The sequence below is a fragment of the Curcuma longa genome, chromosome 11 (genome assembly GCF_044706935.1).
Source record: "Curcuma longa cultivar G26 ecotype Majalengka, Jawa Barat chromosome 11, ITB_CL_G26_1.1, whole genome shotgun sequence".
NCBI lineage: Eukaryota > Viridiplantae > Streptophyta > Magnoliopsida > Zingiberales > Zingiberaceae > Curcuma > Curcuma longa.
Window position 1 is genome coordinate 54,387 of NC_133871.1, and position 18,873 is coordinate 73,259.

Here is an 18,873-nt window from a genome sequence, read left to right on the forward strand (position 1 = left end):
ATCAAATTCATTCATTCAAGCTTAGGATCATCCAATGACCTATAAAAAACGTCAAATTGTAAATTTAAGACAAGATCATAAATCTAAACGACTAACTTAAAATTATTGTCAAATATTAAATACCATGATCAAGAGGAACTAAGATTCTTCAACATTAATATTCTATTCTATAACAAAAAATTAAATCAATCAAACTACGGGAAGTTTTTTTATGATAAAGTTTATCTAAACTCTATAAACCAATGAATTTAATCTAATAGTGCTACAACGTGTCATCCATTTCCAAAAATGCCTCTCAAATTAGGGCTTCTTCATATTTGACCTAAACACATTTATTTGGGTTAGCTAAAACTTCAAATGCTCCCCAAAATCAAGCTTGAAAGTCTCTCAATGTTATCCAAACAAATTCAAATTAAATTTATGATGAACTTCTATATACATGGCAATGTTACAAATGAACCCTAGCCCTTGTTAGCTTGAGTCATGAAACATGTCTCTTGTGTTTTGACTCAAAAGAAGAACTTAAGTTTTGAATTCATTGGTTAAGGATCAATTCCAACATGTTATGGTGTTAGATGCGCTTGACAACTCAAAACTAAATCTTTGATCATGTTTTGATGATTATTGCTTATGTTCATTGACAACCAATCTTTAGAACTTTAGACCTTGAACTTACTTAGTCAAGGTATGACCTAGCATAGATAATTTGAAATGAACAAAATGTCATTGGTATAACTTAACTATAAGTTTCTTAGCATTACTCACCCCACACGCGAGTTCAAAGAACAAATTAAGAATTTGCTTGTGATTCTTCAAGTGTGTCGCCAAGCATTCGTTAGACTCAAACAACCTCCAAACTCTAGTAATCCTTTTTTACTTTTCTATTTCTTTTCTTATTCCATTTACTTTTTCTTGTAATGAATACCTATGAATATTAAATGATTTCCACATTTGGCAATTATTTTGATTAATTAAGTACTGTGATTACCTGTTAGCTTAAGTAGTTACAAAGAGGCCATGCATATATACATTTCAATAGTAACTAATCGCTAGACGAAAGAAGGTGATTGATATCCTTGAAGTATAGTTTCCTTTTTAAGTTAATCACACTAAAATTCACTTCAATCTAGAAACTAATTTCATTAATTGAGCCAGACTGATTACTTAGCATCGTAGAACGATGACCGAACCAGTGAATAAGTCCAAATAAATAAAAACATTAGTGGTGGGTTCCCCACTATGTAACATGGCTTGGAGGTTTAGTTGAGATTCATCATACAACACTATTTTTTTCATCTCAATCGTGCATTCCATGATTGAGGTCTATATATATATATATATATATATATATATATATATATATATATATATATACGATTTTGATACCATGTGCGACTCCCTCGTGCGCATCCGTGAGCGCCACGCGATCCACCGTCCATCACACGATCGCACGCAGATCTGACTGTCCAAAGGTGGGAATACACAGTGTTCCTCCGCCCCGACTCCCGCCGCTGCCGACCGCCCTTGCCGCGCCGTCCGGCCATCGCCGATCGCCGGACCAGGCCCAATTGACGAGCCACTCGCCAGCGCGTCGGATTCCGATCGGATTGTGGCTGGAATCCGGCGCAATTTGGCTGGAATGCGGCCGACAGTGGGACGCGCGCGTTCCTGGCCAAATCGCGATCGGATTCCGACCAATCGTGGCTAGAGACCGACCGAGGAAGGATCGGGGTGTGATCGAGGAAGGACCGGCGTCACACCCCGGTCCTTCCTCGGCTGATCTCCAACTGCGATTTTGGCCGGAATCTGACCGTGATTTGGCCGGAATCCAACCACGATTTGTTCAGGAACGCGCGCGTCCCACTGCCGTCGCATTTTGGCCAAATTGCGCCGGATTCTGACCACAATCCGATCGGAATCTGACGCCGGCCAACGCGCCGACAAATGGTGCGGCGATATTTTCAACACATGAAACAATAAATATATTTTTTTATTTTTATTTTAAATTTTTTTTAATGTTTAATACTATAATCCAACTCCTAAATTTTAAAGAAAAAATCTTTAAAAAAATTTCTGACTCTCCTTATTGCGTATAATTATGTATTTTAGGACGCGCAAGATATCAATTCTAATATATATATATTATGGGTTTTGGTGGTTGAAGATACGTAGCAGTTAGCAGTGGCATGTGTATACAGGTAGAATTAACAGTCGTATCTCAACCTCCACCGCATTTTCAATTATGGACATATAACTGTATCATATTGACGAAGTAGATAGATGCATTAAAAAAAATTCTTTCTTTCTTTCTTATTTTTATTTTATTTTATACAGGTAGGTTCACGCATATGGCATGTTTTTATATAACCATCATCGTGCATGCATATGCACTGTCATGTCAAACAGGCATTAGTGGGCAAATATGCGTGCATATTTTTCTTGACCATGAAATTTGTATATAGGGTTTCTTTCTTGATTAAAGTTGAAAATGAGAAGTCAAGGTTGCTAATGTGTATTTTTCTAAGAGATAATAGTCTTGTATCCTATCCATCTTTGATGTTAAGCATTCCAATTAGGAAATTAAGCTAACACTCTGTAAAACGTTAAAAATGTCCTTGCGTCAAAGAGAAATATGGATATTGAAAATTTTATCCACAAGCTCACACGTGAACGAATATTGAGTCAAGAATAGCAACATCAACGTTTCTTGATTTACCTCTTTACATATGATCGTGGGGTCGATCGTGTGGGACCGCTAAGGTGGCGGATTCCACCTTTTACAGAAGAATAGCAACATCGACATATTTCAGCAAAAAGGTGAAATCCACCACCTAACGGTCTCACACGATTGCCGCACGACCATCTGTGAAGAGATAAATTGAAAAGCTGCAATTGACCACGACGAATAAGGACATTATTTTGGCTTTGTCGAAATTCAACTCTTGCCTACTTCAACAACTCTGCTATATCGTTTACTCAATTACATCATTGGGTATGATGATTAAAAGGCATCATCAACTCGATAAAAACATTTGTAAGCAAGAGATCAAGATGAGAATTGTCAATTCAAGGTCATTTCTTCTTCTCACCACCTCTAAGAAAAGTTCGACGAGTATGATTTTGCACTACTTGAATAGCTTGAGATAAAGATCGACCTAACTTGTACCATTGAGACATATTATCTTTTTGGCGGTCCTCACAACCTTAAACAAATTGAAGAATTTCAAGTGAGGGTTCTGACTCCAGCGTTAGCCATAGAATTTTGATTGATCTCTTGGAATGTGGATGTTGGTGTCATATTTAAGGATCTCAGTCAGGTTGTTGGCAAAACATGGTGTATAATGCAAACAGAAACTATAACAAATGTTGAAAGTATTGTGTTATCTGTTCTACATGAATCACGTTTGAGCAATTATTAGATGATGATAATAATAATAATAATCACTCATTCAAGATTAACATGATTGAACTTCATCACACTCACAAGTTCAATATTTATAAAAATCTTAAGTGGTTCAAATAGAATGAAATCAGAGATTAAAACAAACTTTGAAAGTATTTTGTGTTTATATGTTCTACATGAATCATTTTTGCCATTTTACAAGTGTTGCACAGTGCAAATGAGGGACTATATCGGAACGACCTGATCAAATAATTATGTTGCTGTTCTCATACTAACCACCACACAGAGGATGCAGCAGCAAACACAAAACAAACTTCTTGGGGGGAATTGCTATATTAATATGGGGAAATCAGAAAGTCCTAGAGTATTTTTTGATTTCGAATAATATTGATGATATGGAAACTAAGTCCTTGTTTAGAGCAGAACCACCAGGAATTTTCTTCACGCACTCTGAGAGTCTTGTATAGTACAGAAGAAGCTGTGTCAATGCCGCTTTCAGGATCTCCATTCCACATAAAAAGTTGCTGAAAGAAGTAATAACATCCTTGTGCATCAGTTCGATCGCAACTTTCCACCTGTTTGCGAAATCCTTCACCAATGGATCAACATCTGCAACAGTGGGCCTCCCAGCACTGGTAATTGTATCCTCGGCTAATATGAGCATCAAGAGATATTCGAGTTAGGCTGGGGTTGAATGCAGCGAATAGGTACTAAATTCTATTACATGCCAACTTACAAGCATTATTCTTAACAAATTTGATAAGATCAGCAAAATGCTCTAGAAGCAATTCTTCCTGCATAAGCATGCCAAATTGTTTAGTAAAGCTTCTAGAATCAACATGGAATTAAATACTAAAACAGCATTAAAAAGGATTTTCTAGAACACCAGTTAGATATGGTTAAAAAAGGATTTGCTACCATTCTTCCTCAATTGTCAAGAAATGTTATCCTTAAGAGGAAATATGAATACAGCTTTAGAAGATGCAAATTAATCAAAATCCTGACCAAGGTTCAAAATCTCAAGTCATGCTAATACTATTTCAATATCAGAACCTTACTCCATTTCATCTATCACTTCTCATCTCTTGGAATAATATCAAACAAAATCTGTCTCCTTATTAACTCTTTGTTTATGTCATGAGTGTAAACATTAAACCTTAATATTTAACTCTTATTCTATGCAACTTTTCATAATTCGTAAGTTTTAACTTTCATCTTGACAAACTTATCACCTAAGGTATCTTCAATTTGAGAGTAAGATAAAAAAAATTACTTTAGAAGATTTTGATTCTTTGCAGTTTAGATCAACTCATCGACAAGCATTACTTTGTCAAAATCTCGTTATGTCATTAAAGTTAATACTGATCATCTAAGCATTAGAATAGACGAGATATTATGTCATTAGGTGTGTTATTGGACCTCTATATATGGGTGTAGTTTTGTCTTTTCAATAAAAATAAGACAACTGCCCTCTTAACTGTTGAAAGATGATTATTCATAATTACTTGCAACTCTGAGTGAATGTTATTCAATTTGTATTGAGGAACTTGTATTTTACCACATAAATTCCTATGTTGCTCTTAAGTAGTTCCTCAAAGTGTTCTTGCATTTTCAATCCTCCAGCACCTGCTTCCTGCAGCAATTTCCACCAAATCATAGGAACATGAAACCATATAAAGACTGTTTGTTATAACTGATTAACACTGGATGGATAGAAAGACAATAAGATATTGGGACCTTCAAAATAGAAATTGTCATATCATGGTTGTTTATAAGGAATACTGTCTGTGACTTGGTCTTTGCAAATGTTCTAGCCAATTTAACAAGCAAGTCATCAACTGCCATCCGAAGTCGCTCAAGGTTCATATCAAGCTACAAATTAAGCAAACCAAACAAAATTGGATTAGTACAAAATAATAACCATATTTAGCATCTCAAAAGTGAGGCAAGTGATCTTCAAAAATATCAGAACCAACATATGTAGATGGCTGACCTGCCCATCTCCATATTCAACATTGAGATGCACAAGGGATGCTGTGAATTCAGCATAGCGCCTCATAACATAATGGGGATGGACATCATCTTCCCATAATGCTTTTACATTTGCACTGCGTAAGCTGTTAAGATGCATGTCAAATACCATCTTGAAACGAGGCCACAGTGAAATATTAACCTGATCGAGGAGAAAATCAGTCAGTGAATCACAGTTATGCTCTTTTGCTATCTAATCAATTAGAAAGAATGCCACAGGTAAAATCGATGCCTGAGCCAAAGAAATTTATATAGAAGGAAGGGAATATACATGACTACAATTATATCATTTTTCACTTCTTTTGATGGGTAAGATGTTTCTCTTCAATTATCAATATCAGTAACAAAGTCAATGGATCATAATTAAGAAGAAATAATAGATGAGTCATTAATGTAGGTTGATCAGATTTTTCAAAACAATCACAAACCACAGGACCCATCACTGGGAAGAAAGCTGACAAGAAATATAACTTGACATTTACAATTTCTTTGTCCCAACAGCATTGGGTGTACATGAAGATACCATTTTAAATTGCTTTCTGTAACTATACAGGACGTACCAATATGGTACCAAAATAACGCTTAATCAAAAATAATGTTGCCACCAAGTTTTGAGAACTACTGATTAACCTTTGATTATGGGAATGATGCAGTGGGAGAGGTGAAAGGTTCTTTACTGGTCATCTTTACCCAAGGCAAGCTCTCCAAAGTCCAAAACAGTAATTTGCAGGGTATCAAATAATCAGTCGATAAGAAATTGTTTCAGAATCCCGAAAATTGGACCAAATCTGCTTATTATTTTGATAGCTTACAATTTCCACAAACCAGTCTAGGAAGTCACACAAACAGGGGCCAATGTAGCATATTGGTACAGGAACACAGGTAATGATATACACAACTATTTCTCAGTTGATAAGTGGAAGTATAGCTCATTAATTGACCAGAATACTGATAACATAGCATTTGGCATTTCATAGTATCTTTTACTCAAAAAGCACATCACTTGTTGAAAATGAGAAACACTTGCTCAATGTTTTTTTTTCACATATATGGCATACCAAACTCAGTGGATTAGGAATACAAATTCCTTCATATACTATAACAAGACTAACCAGCTATTAACATCTAAACTCTGAAACTCATCAAAATACATAACTCTTGAAATTAAATTATTTTATCTTTATGTGTAACTTCTTTTAATTTAGAATGACAATATCAGATCAAACTCCAATAATATTTACAAAATCAAAAAGGGTACTAAGCAAGCTAGGGAAAGGATCCTACTATCAAAGAAGGGTGCTTATTAAAGAAGCCTCCTTGACATGGTTTTAGCACTCATTAGTTAGACTAATACCTGTTTACTCCTACAGGATGCCTAAATCAAAGATCAAGCATCCCTGTTAAGAAAAATATGATAGATGAAAGTAGCAATTCTTTGACACTGACTTGTATCTCAAGTGATTAGGCACTCGGATAGTTGAATCGGCCTATTATTTTTAAGCCAGCCTTTCTAGCCAGATGCCAAATCAGAAAAGAGATACAAAATAGAAAAACCAACATTGGCCTAAAATATCTGTCCACTCAAAAGATGGAATTTCAGATATTCCTGATGACAATCTGGTCCGTGGAAAAATCATGCTGGAAACAAAGATCATCTCAGTAACTAGTTAACTACTACATCTTGAAACTGACAATTATCTGCCCACTAGAGAGAGAAAACATGCATATCTTATATCACAATCTCAAAAGCCAATCTCAGTAGATCAGAGTCCCAGGTTAACACTTATATTCGTCTATATAATTAGTCTTCCATATATGTAAGTGAAGGAAGCACTTCACCTAGATAAAGATTGTCAAGAACCATCAAACAATGATAAATTACATTCATAAAGATATATTTACGCAAAAAGGGACAAATGAACCCTACAACTATAAAAGGTATTTGCAACAGTACCTTGTCTAAGAATGAGTCCAGGCATGGAATTCGGCGCCTAAACATAATCAACTGCAATGACAGTCAAGGATTAGGTGGGCTTTCCATGTCAATGTTATATAACATATAACGAAGTGAATAAATATTGTAAAACAAAGACTGCATTCTTCCTACACATGTAGATGGCCAAACCCATTCTTAACTAAGGCATCTCTATCATGACAAGTTGGAAGAGAAAAAATATATATTAAGCATGTAAATGCCCAGGGGGGTTTTTATATAGTGTAGCATCATGATATAAACATCTCAAGTGGGACTAATATGACTGTTCAACAAGTTATAGGGATAAGATTCATGTAACCAACTGAATAGTTGGGAGACAAATAATGAGTCAAGCCCAACATGAAACTCAAAAGTAGGAAAATAAGTTAGACTAAGTAGTAAAGAAATCAATGCTGTTGGTTTAGAAGGGTGGTGTCGAAAGAGATGGGGAGGAAGAGGAATGAAGTGAAAATTTTTGTTTGTTTTTTGCACTTCTATGAGCTTTTGCATATAAGCAAATCATCAATACACTGTGTAGGCATGAAGAAAACCATGACAAGATGTTGCATGGAACAAAATCACAGTTGGATGTCATGAACTGATTTCAAGTTGTAGGATCACGATCAGATATCACATAGGAGAAGTCAAGATGTAGTCCAGACAAGAGAGAATCCCAATGTAGTGGACCTTCAAGTTCGATGTTGCGACTGGCATCCTATAAACTGACTGTTCAGCAGGGAGAAACACCAACACAGGATACATTGCGTAAACGAGTATAATGTTCAGTTGTCACGAGGCAAGGGTGGAGGATGTTCCACATGAACAAAGAAAGAGGGGAGGGGTGACAGGATGGGCTGGGATAATGGAAACCTACATTGATACCAAGTTGAAGGAAATGAGGATAGGTAAAAGATTTGAGCAAGTAAAGTGCCAAGGTTAACTTTTTATAGTATATCATTCATCATCACGATCCACGCTTGTCCTCACTGTTTATAACTATATATGAATAAAATAACAAAATACCACATGGAGGACTTTACTATTTTATTAATTGATTCTATGAAGGTACCTGGTGTTGGTGTATGATGCGAATCATAAGCATCAAGCCAATGGCATCATAATAATTTGGAAGCACTGTGTTGAAATGTTCATCAATGACCTGAAATGGCCCTGGAGAAAAAGAATTTTATTCCATTTGTTATTATTCTTAGCAAGCAATACAGATACTAATGTGCTCAGTCAAATCGCATACAAACTCTTCAAGTATTTTCCATAAAGCAAGAACTTTGTTTTGAGAACTAACGGAAACTTTTAATCATGGGTGTCAAAAACAGACAATACTAATATAGATCACCCGTGTTGGATTGGTATTGGCAAAGGATGATCCAATATTTTCCAAGAACTCAGTCATCTCACAAGGATTAATTGAGAAGTTTAAAGAAAGTAGAGATTCAAAGAAATTGCCTAGAAATAAACTAACTCCATTAAAAACAAAATGAAACTAATTGAAAGCTCATCAAATCTTGAACTAAAAGGATAGAATACATTAGAATTGTCAAATTCAATTGAGTTTGTTAAACTAACAAACCTAGCCAACTCTTTCTCAATCTTAGCTTGAATACTACTAAAAATATTCAAGAGAGAAACATATTGCCCTTGCTGCTATCAGGAATTCTAGTTCAAATCTCTCACCTCCACACTGCCTAAGATTTCATGTAAAATCAACAGAATAACTTTGTCGGTTCATGTGATCTACCATTAAGTAGACCAATCACATCATCCATCTCTTCTTTTCATCCATCAAAAGACTCACCTTATTGTTGCATGTAATATAACACTAAGTAGGCAAAGCATCTCATCCATCTCTTCTTCATCTAGTGTTAATTAAGAGATGGTACTATTGATTGAAAAAGAATATCTTAGTTCTCGAGACCCTTCTCGATTAAATTTTAAACAATAATTTAATAAAATGTACATCATTAAATATGATAGTAATATCAATATATTTTTAGTTACTGATTCTATATTAATAAAATATGGCATACTATCTATCCATAATCTAAAGGTTACACTTAGCCGAATAATATAATATTCTTTTATAGTTTCTAGAATATTATTTTATTAAACAATAACAAAAACAATCTAATACTATTAAATTAATACCTATGATATGAAATCAATACAACAACAATAACCAAGTCTTATCCCACTAGGTGGAGTCAGCCAATATGAGATAAGTGATAATATAAATAATTCAATTAATTAATTCTACTTATTCAATAAGTATATTGTGTTATTATGTCCTTTCATGATATTATTATGAAACATCATATGCCATCTTTCATATCAAATTATTTGTCTATTTCATTTTTTAAACTTTTTTATCAATGATTCCAATTTAGTCGATTGTATCGATCCAATACACGGTTCCTACATAGGTCTTCAGGCCAGATACCTAGATCTTTTGACTGTCAGATTCCCAAAACGGATACTACTTTTGACAACCATGCTTCTAATAGTGTGTGAATTTAAGCAATTTGCATTAAGGCAATCAAAAGGCCAACAAAGGGGAATAAGGAAAAGAAGCCATTTTTTGTTTCACAAGAGGATGAATGCTATGCACGTAGATAATGCTTCTTCATCTAGCTACAGAACTTAACCTTCTCTAATTATGGATTGAGTTAAATCTTCCAAAGTGTGCTAGACAAGCACATCCTAACCAACTAATCTAACAACACTACTTCCTCTCAAGCTGATGGTATAGGCAAGCTCATCTTCAGATTTTTTTTTTTAAATGACGCTCAGCTTGAATGAAATGGTGAAACACATCAGCATGTTTAATATACTCGTGAAAAATAAAATCTTTAGCACTGTAGGGAAGTTACTTGACTGTTCCACCAACAGTAGTGGAATAAGTAGATCTGTAATTGGATACCCCAATATCATCAACATCAAGAAAAACACGCACAATTAAGATTACCAGTGCTTCTACAAAATAATTCTTTGTGAGGAGTTCAATCACGTAACTCAAGGATCCCAAAAACCTATTGATACTGATTGCGCGTTGGCATAAGTTGAATAACCATACTAACAGTAAAAGGGCGACTAGGTGTGCTCTAGTCACATTGAGATTGTTCAACTTCCTAACAAATTGGTGTTGAGAGCAATTCCCAAATTTTGTATGCATCTTCTGTTCAAAATATTATGTGAAATAAATAAATTTACAAAGGAACCTTCATGAGGGAGTGGAGTGCATGGAGAAAGGTATGACATGTTATCCTGATACCTGGGAAGGCTAGGCAAGTGAATTCTTCAACAAAATCCTAGGGTCTTGATGGTGAGGGAGCAGAAGGAGCCTCTGTGAATGGGAACTACAGTTATTCTTATTCTTTCCCGTACTCTTTCTGTTCTCTACTGACAATTATTCACTAATTAGCATCAGAATCATCTAGATTTAACTCACAGCTGACTTGTGATCAGGTCTCACTAAGGAGTCTGCAGTGCCCATGGAAAAGAGAAAAGAAAAAATGCAAAACAGCAACTGACAGTTGAAGAAGACACAGGATCTGGATCTGACAATGATAGCCCCAATAAGGAGGCAGCATGAAAGAATAAATCATAATTGTACTCTGATAATCTCCAGCAAGGTTGCACAGGTCTGCCCAGAGGAAGGAATCATGATGAACTAAATCACATTGATCCAGCCAGGATAAAATCATGATACTAAGAAAGAGGAAATCACAATTTATGAAGCTGTAATTTGAGAGATGATAGAGAGATCAGTGACCAAGGAACAATTACTCTGAAACCATATTAAAATGGGCAACTTAACAAGGTTCATCCACCTTAGGTAGTAGGTAGTCTATATACCTTTGTAAATACTACATCATTGTCATCTTACATTACCATTCATGATTTTTTATATATATGCAACTATAATATTACCTGAAGGTGCCAACTAGCTTAGTTGATATGAGCATTAAAAGTTATTTTTAATATCTTAGGGTGCATTGTCTGCCTTCATCAAAGCCATGCTCAAGGGTTTCCATATATATGTTATCTAATAAAACTATAATCCTAACTATTTATAATTATGTCCTTACTTATTGATGATCCCCATGGGAGAAGTTGGTTAAGTAGATAACACAATGGTCTATGCAGAAGATAAGAAATAACTTGCATGGTCAATACATAGTTAAAAATCCAAGATCAGGCATAGCGGTGAGAATGAAGCAGGCACTTGGTGGCTCTAGTACCATGTGAAAATAATGGGGTTCATAACTATGCATGTAGTCTCTTCTATCAATATATATTAGCTAACAATATTTACAAGTAGGACCATCAACTGTGTATTAATGAAACGACCCTTAACAATAAGAACCATTTGAAGGATTATTTAGTTCCATCTCTTATTTCAATTACAGAGTTTCACACCCTTACTGATTCAGATGTGATACTATATTCAATTATGCAAGCAACGCGTCAACAACTAAATACAAAAGAAAAGGAATAAAAACAATTAGGAAACAAATATAGAGAGAAAGAGAAGGCATTTTCTTTTTCCTTTTTCTTTTGTGAAAAGAGGGCATTTTCTAATGACACGAGAGTATCAATGGAATACCTGCAAAAATTTCATGGAATATAGATTCTTCTGCAAAAAAATCATCACAGAAAAGGTACCTGAAATTTAAATAAGAAAAAAACTTATACTGGTAAAATTTTTGGAATTATCTCCACATGATAGATATTCTGAAGAAAATTAATGCAAAGGTACTCTGAAGTGGCAGTGTCCATCAAAAGCTTGTGCAAACTCCTAAAGAGAACCTCATATGGATATTTGATAGAGTTAGCTTCAGCTATATGTGGGATTAATGCTGGCTGATCAATTTCCTGAGTAACAAAGAACAATGGTCATAAAACCAAACTCAAGCAAAGTATGAAAGTAAAACAAAAGAGAAGAATATTTTGCTGGCATATTAATATGACTGATAAAGATACAACACAACAGCACTGCAAATAAGAAATATTAGGCAACATCGCAACAGACAGACAATTGCAGCTCCACTGACTTCCTGAACAAACCTTTTAAAAGATAAAACAGCCTACTCATAAAAATAGACCAACAAACTTTTTTGGACAATAAGGAACCCCTTTTATCTTGAAAAGTGATTGAGAGTGACTGAGTGCCACTTAATTTTATTAGCAAAAGAATCAGTACAAGCGTTAAGACATCTTAATGCCAACTATGATTAGTAATTGATAAGAGCATCAAGCATTCAGAGAGCTTCCAGGGATTAAAAACATGCTAGAAATGCTCCCAGTTAGATAGCAAGCCTTCCGAGAGCTTCCAGGAATACAGCCTTATCCTTAATGGCACTCGCACCTTCCAAAGTAAAAGTATGTCCTTATGACCACAATATATGAGTGAGATCAGTCATCTAGACTGAAAAGTAGAAGTACATTGGGATAGCAAAATTGAATACAACCAAGCCTGTGCAACAATGAAAGATTCAGGCCATCACACAGCAATCTGAGATGATCAGACACTTTCTTCTAAGATTGGCCCTCATGTTTCAACTTTGTTGCACACAATCAGCCAAGTGAAAAGCTTCACCTTGATCACTGCACATGAGCTCCGCATAAAACTAGGCCAAGCCAATCATAACCACCAATCAGCAAGTGATCCATATGCTGACTTCATCGATAAAATCCCATCAATACTCCACCTCTACACAACATCACTAGAAGGTTCTATCAAAATCTCTTGGACCAACTCCAAGAGCTCCACCATCTCCAAACATGGTACAGGCCACCTGAAAGATAGCCTGCCGAAGTGGAGAAATCCAGCTGAAAAATCTTCACCTATTGTTCCAAACATAACAAATAAAGTGAGGAAAAATTCCATTTAAGCACCAACCCTCTGGACCAGCGACTGTGCCAAAAGTAGAGGTCCACTGATATAAGGCCCAAACACCAATGCTAATGGCATAAAAGACCTCAGCATCAGAAACTACACACCTCCAGATACATTGATCACAGAAAAAAATTGCCAGCACCACTTGCTGACCTGATTGTGTTCATGAATGCTAAGAACACTCGATCCACCCACCAATTTATGCTGGTAAACTGAACTCCAAAATGCAAGGTTCCTAACTGGAGAAGCTGAAGCATGTTGAAGATGCCAGAAAAACCCAAGTCAAATAGCATCTAGCCTGCATCTGATTCAAACTGGAAGAACATAAACCACACAGCTAAACAATAAGTAATGTAAGAACACTACTTGCAAGGGTAAGTACCTAATAGAGGGATAAACCCTCTGTCAGAGAGCAAGCCTTCGGGACACCGAGAGATAATCCCCTTCCAATAAACTCGAATAGGCTTAGATGCGCAAAGCTAAAAACCTAAATAAGTAATATGCAGCTGTTGCAAAGGGCACCTAAAGATCTCTGCTAGAATGTCTCCTCGGACCACCTTACCACACAATGTATGTCATTGTAGATTTCTAAAGACTGATTTTTGAACCCACTGAATATTGAAAATGCTTCCACCAGGATGAAAAGATGCAAAACCACTGAGGGATCCGTCCACATAAGAAAATAGGAGAGTATCATCAGCATACTGCAATATATGAAGCCCTGAATCCAAACAACTCTGAGCCACCCCATGAATAATAGCAACAGCCTAACCACTATAAGTGTACACAATGCAAAGTGTCAGTCAACAAAATGAAGGAGCAGGTGATGAGGGTTACCCTGCCTCACCCCCTTCTAGCATTGGAACCAATCCTCCAACATGATTATTAACTAACACTATTCACTAATCCCAATATCCACAAAATACACTACATGAGATGTTCTAAAGCAATCGGCCAGAAGTCTGCAGGATTACAAGCTCCACCAAACTTGAGAATAAGTGTGACACAAAAGAAATTAATGCAACTTAGAATAGTTCTCCCCTCAAAGAAATCATTAAAGAGTTTCAAGATGTCTCCTTTGAGAATATCCCAAGAAACAAGAACAAACTCCATGTTGAATTCACATGACTCTGAGATTTTAAGCTTCCTAAGGCTCTTGTCCACTTGAAGAATCTCCTCTGAAAGGGAGTCACTATGAAATCTAGAGTTTTGCCAGAATCATCGAATAGACTAGAGGACAAAGGGAAAAAAACAGCAGGCTAGGGAGTAACCATCTTGTCAGCAATATATGAAAGGAAGACATGGAGCGCCTCTGCCGCCTTCCCAGAAGCAACCATGTGGAAATACTAAAGAGTTTTCACCTCCCTCTTGAGCCCATAGTAGCTTGGCTCTCTGTTGCCAATTTCGTGTCTTGTCCTCCTTTGGAGTGTCCAGCTCCTATAGGAATTCACACCTAGCACTGACCACTTGAAGAATCTCCTCCTTTGAATCTGATAATGCACTGACCACTGAATCTGATAATGTGCTCCAAAAGAGAAGCAATCTTCTCAAGATCATTGAACAGGAATTTCTTGCAGCTGGCTAAGGACCCTTGACCAGCTAACTCCATCTTCACAGTCAGACACAAAGAAGTGAAGCTTTTTCATCCAAATGAAAGTTAGGCACCTCCGTCTAGTAGAGTAACCCCAAATGTCCTTCTCCAATGCAAGAAAATCCTACTGGAAAACCCAATTACTTTCAAATTGGAAAACACTAGGAAATAGAGAAGCAACCTTGCTAATCTTAAAGAGAAGAGGTGAAAGATCAGAAAGGCCACCTGGTAAGAAAACAGCTAAGCAACCCTGAAAAAGTTTGCAAACTATGGTATTCATAAAATGTGGTCCAATTTAGCAAAGCAAGGGTTTCCTCCCTTATGACTACTTCAGACGAATTGACACCCTTTTTGAGGAATGTCCTAAAGCTCTTGCTCCAAAAGTCACTCCTAAAATAACCCTGCACCAGTCTCACTACCTGAGCAATTCAACATTCCCCCTCATCCAATCTACAACTGAAATCAACCATAGCAAACCAAGAGTTGATGCAAAGACCTCCAACAAATGTAATTCTTCAAAAGGTAATGCCTGCTCACATTGGAATGAGGCTGGTAAACTAGTTTGAACATAATGGAAGAGGGCGACAACTGATCTTTGAGGCAGTCAAGATAGAGAAGTACCAAAATGAGTATCAAGAAAAAGGGCCACCTCGAAGAGTAGCCCAAAGCCAAGCCTCCTAAATGTCCAACAGAATACGACACCACTGAAGAAAAGGAACCCTAACGACTGAGAATGACATGAAGAAAAATGTTACTAAAAACAACCTTAATCTCTTGAAGCATGACAACATCACAATTATATTCCTTAACTAGGTCCATCGTGGTCTCTCTCTTAGCCAGCATGATGAGGCCTCTAACATTCCATAATAAAAAATATAGTTTGTGTGGCATAATATAAAATAGTATTAAAAACCCCCAACCAAACTCTTGTCAATCTTCGGACTCAAACTAGGCCAAAATAGAATCGATAGTTGATCCATTGATCCACGGTGCCGGTGCCGGTGCCCCAAACAAGGATCCTACAGCTTCACATTATGAGGTTTATCAACCCCGTCATCCAAATTCACAATCTGCCCCAAATCAATCCAACCAACAGGCTACGGGAAGCCTCTTTTTCATCTGTTTGAACTGTTGGGACCCCTCTGACTGAGGAAGAGAGGACCTTCACTTATAAGATATGGATTTCTCAAAAACTAGTTGACCAGAGTTTGGCTAGGAGAAAAATTGTGCACTCCGCTGAAAAACTTCTGCAGAAGTGCCAAGGGAGAAGTCACTGCAACTTAACCGAACTGGCCTTGCACACCCCTCCGCTATGTGAACCAACCTCCTATAGATCTTGCCTAGATAAGGCCCAACATGATTCAGGCACAAATGTCCATCCACACCCTCTGGAAAAAAAAAACCCATGCCACAACCCAAATGATGAACCGAAATCACCTAGTGGTTTAAGATCCAGACCCCAGCCCAACTTAAGAGGGAGGCTGAAAGCCCAAGTGTGTTTGGGTCTAGTAGCAACAAATCAAAGCCTAGCTGTGCCCCCAAGTTCTCCCAAACAGACCTTGTAGAGGAAGATTCCACAAAAATGAGTTGTGCCTCCTACCCCATCAACATGTCAGAAGCTTTTGCAAGGAAATGGAAAGAAAATCTCTGCTACCCACCTACCCAATGCTCTGAATCATCCGAACTGCCCTCCTCTGCCCATATCAGAACCTGCTCCAAAGACCCCGATAGACCACCAACCGGAATCCAGTCCAACTACCGTGAGACTGCCACCAAACCCATGGTAATAAAGATAGTGTGCGGAATCTGCTCAACAAAACCACATTGCACAGAGATAATCACTGGCAAAAACAATCCCCAGAAGGATTCTCCAAATTTAACAAACAGCCCAACAGCTAACCATCATACAAAGGAGCTCAAACTACTGAAAAAAGATCAAAATGCCTGATATCTTGATCTGAGAAAAGGATGAAGCACCCGCTCCGACACCATCCCCTCCAAAAACCAGCATGAGACATAAGATCTGCACTTGCCTACTAGCACTTCACCTTCCTCTACAAGCACTTCGACGCAGATGAAATGAGAGCATGAGACTAGGACCTTTAAATTTTTGATGAAGTGCCCACTCTTACATTGTCCCTTCCAGAAGCCAGCATAAGACACAAGCTTCACACTTGCCTACTAGCACTCGATCTTCCTCTATGAGCAGTTTGACAGGGATGAAATGAGGGCATGAGACTGGGACCTTGGAATTCTCCATAACAAACAAACTAACATGCATGTCTGGAACTTTCTACAACAAGCAAGCAGTCAAGGAGAACTAGGAGATTCAACCAAATCACTGAAGCTCTTAATTACTAACATTGGAATGTCAGAACAACTGAGAGGCCAAACTGCTCTGCTGATCTAATTATCACGGTCGACTAAGGTACGCAGCATGCAATCTTGTGACCCATCAAAATGGATAAAGCCAATTCCCTTGAGCACTGGTTGCTATGGTGACCATGGGCCAGCACCAATAGCATATCGCACTATCAAAACGCGAGGAGGCTAAGTGCCCACACTCCAGAATCAAAGGCACCTCATCTAGGCTGAGCAGACACTAGAGGAGCTTCAACGTTGGGACAAAACTGCCCTAGACGAAGGATTTGAAGATGGAGAAACTCCTGCACGTCTACAAGAAACCGCTCCTAGAATTGTTAACCCTTTATGAGTTTTGATGTTTAATAATGTTGGTTGAAGTGAGTGGTTAGTGTTTAACAAGCTACTTAAGTGAACAGGTTGACTTGGTTCAAGTTAGAACGATTGACTCATTAAATCAAGCTAAAGTTGTCGAAGGTTTGATCTTGAAGGGACACCATCAAGCTTGGAGTTAAATTGAAGACCCAAAATCTTATTCTTGTTGTAATATGGGTACAAAGTGTAGAGAATGCAATTCTTATACCAAAGGAGTGTAGTTACCTAGGGAGCCTGATAACACTAATATTGATCTTGTTTCAAATCCCAAGGATCAATATCAAGGACCTGCCTATGTTTGAGTTAGAAAGTTTTGGATAGATTTGGGTTAACAGGAATCAATATCAAGTTACAAGTGATTTTAGAAAGGCTTGAAGTTGTCAAAAAGTTTTAGTCGACAAAAACCTTTGTGGCTTTAATTTTTTTAATTTCAATTTTCCAGTGGATAAAATATCTTCTATTGTTTGACCAAAATTAAGTTTTAGTCAATTAAATTTGGTTATTTTGTGAATAACCATAAGTTAGTCATTCTGTAGATAACCTTACAAGTGATTGTTGCATGATGGTTATCAATTAAGCAACTATTATCCCCTCCCCTGAATATTGGTTGAAGAAAATTTGAGGATAAAATCAATCTAACTATTCCATCCATTATTAATTCATTATAAATAGCTCTCATTTTGTGGATAGTGTTCACAAATGACCCTGCATGATGGTTATCCATTTCACCAGCAGTTATCCCCTGAATGTTGGTTGACCAAAGTTCGTGGATAAGATCTAGGAATTCCGTCTCTTGTTCCGTTGTGAATTCATTATATATAACCCTTAGAGGGTTACTGCTTAACAAGCCGAATTCTATCACCTTCTATCTTTTTGGTTTTAATTAGATACTTTTTCTAAGGGCTTTGTGTGTGTTTTGTTCTTGTACACACATTGGGCTCTCATTTTTGCAACTTCTCTCTTCACCTGCAATATTCTTTTACATTATTTAAGGTGAGACCCTAGTTGTTTTTCATTTTTATCAATCTTCTTTTACATTCTTTAAGGTGAGATCCTAGTTTTTCATTTTTATCAATCGCACTTGAATTGTATACAACAACAACAACCAAATTTTTATCCCACTAAATGGGATCGGTTATATAGATCCTCCTACGTCATTGGGCTCAATCCCCTACAATATCATTATTTATATTTAAATGAATTTTATCCTGTTCTAACGTTGT

General features: G+C 36.9%; 1 protein-coding gene across 1 annotated transcript in view; it reads right to left on the reverse strand.

The window, feature by feature from the left end:
• Positions 1-3,510: 3,510 nt before the first annotated feature.
• The window catches only part of LOC141838852 (vacuolar protein sorting-associated protein 52 A), a 44,258-nt gene continuing 28,895 nt past the window's right edge, over positions 3,511-18,873 (reverse strand). The window contains exons 11-19 of the mRNA XM_074726450.1: positions 12,184-12,299; positions 12,031-12,089; positions 8,479-8,579; positions 7,389-7,439; positions 5,397-5,576; positions 5,141-5,275; positions 4,962-5,036; positions 4,140-4,197; positions 3,511-4,054 (exon numbers count right to left, since the gene is read on the reverse strand). Coding sequence (XP_074582551.1) covers positions 3,753-4,054; positions 4,140-4,197; positions 4,962-5,036; positions 5,141-5,275; positions 5,397-5,576; positions 7,389-7,439; positions 8,479-8,579; positions 12,031-12,089; positions 12,184-12,299 — 1,077 coding nt within the window. The 3' untranslated portion in view covers positions 3,511-3,752. The remainder of the gene's footprint in view (positions 4,055-4,139; positions 4,198-4,961; positions 5,037-5,140; positions 5,276-5,396; positions 5,577-7,388; positions 7,440-8,478; positions 8,580-12,030; positions 12,090-12,183; positions 12,300-18,873) is intronic.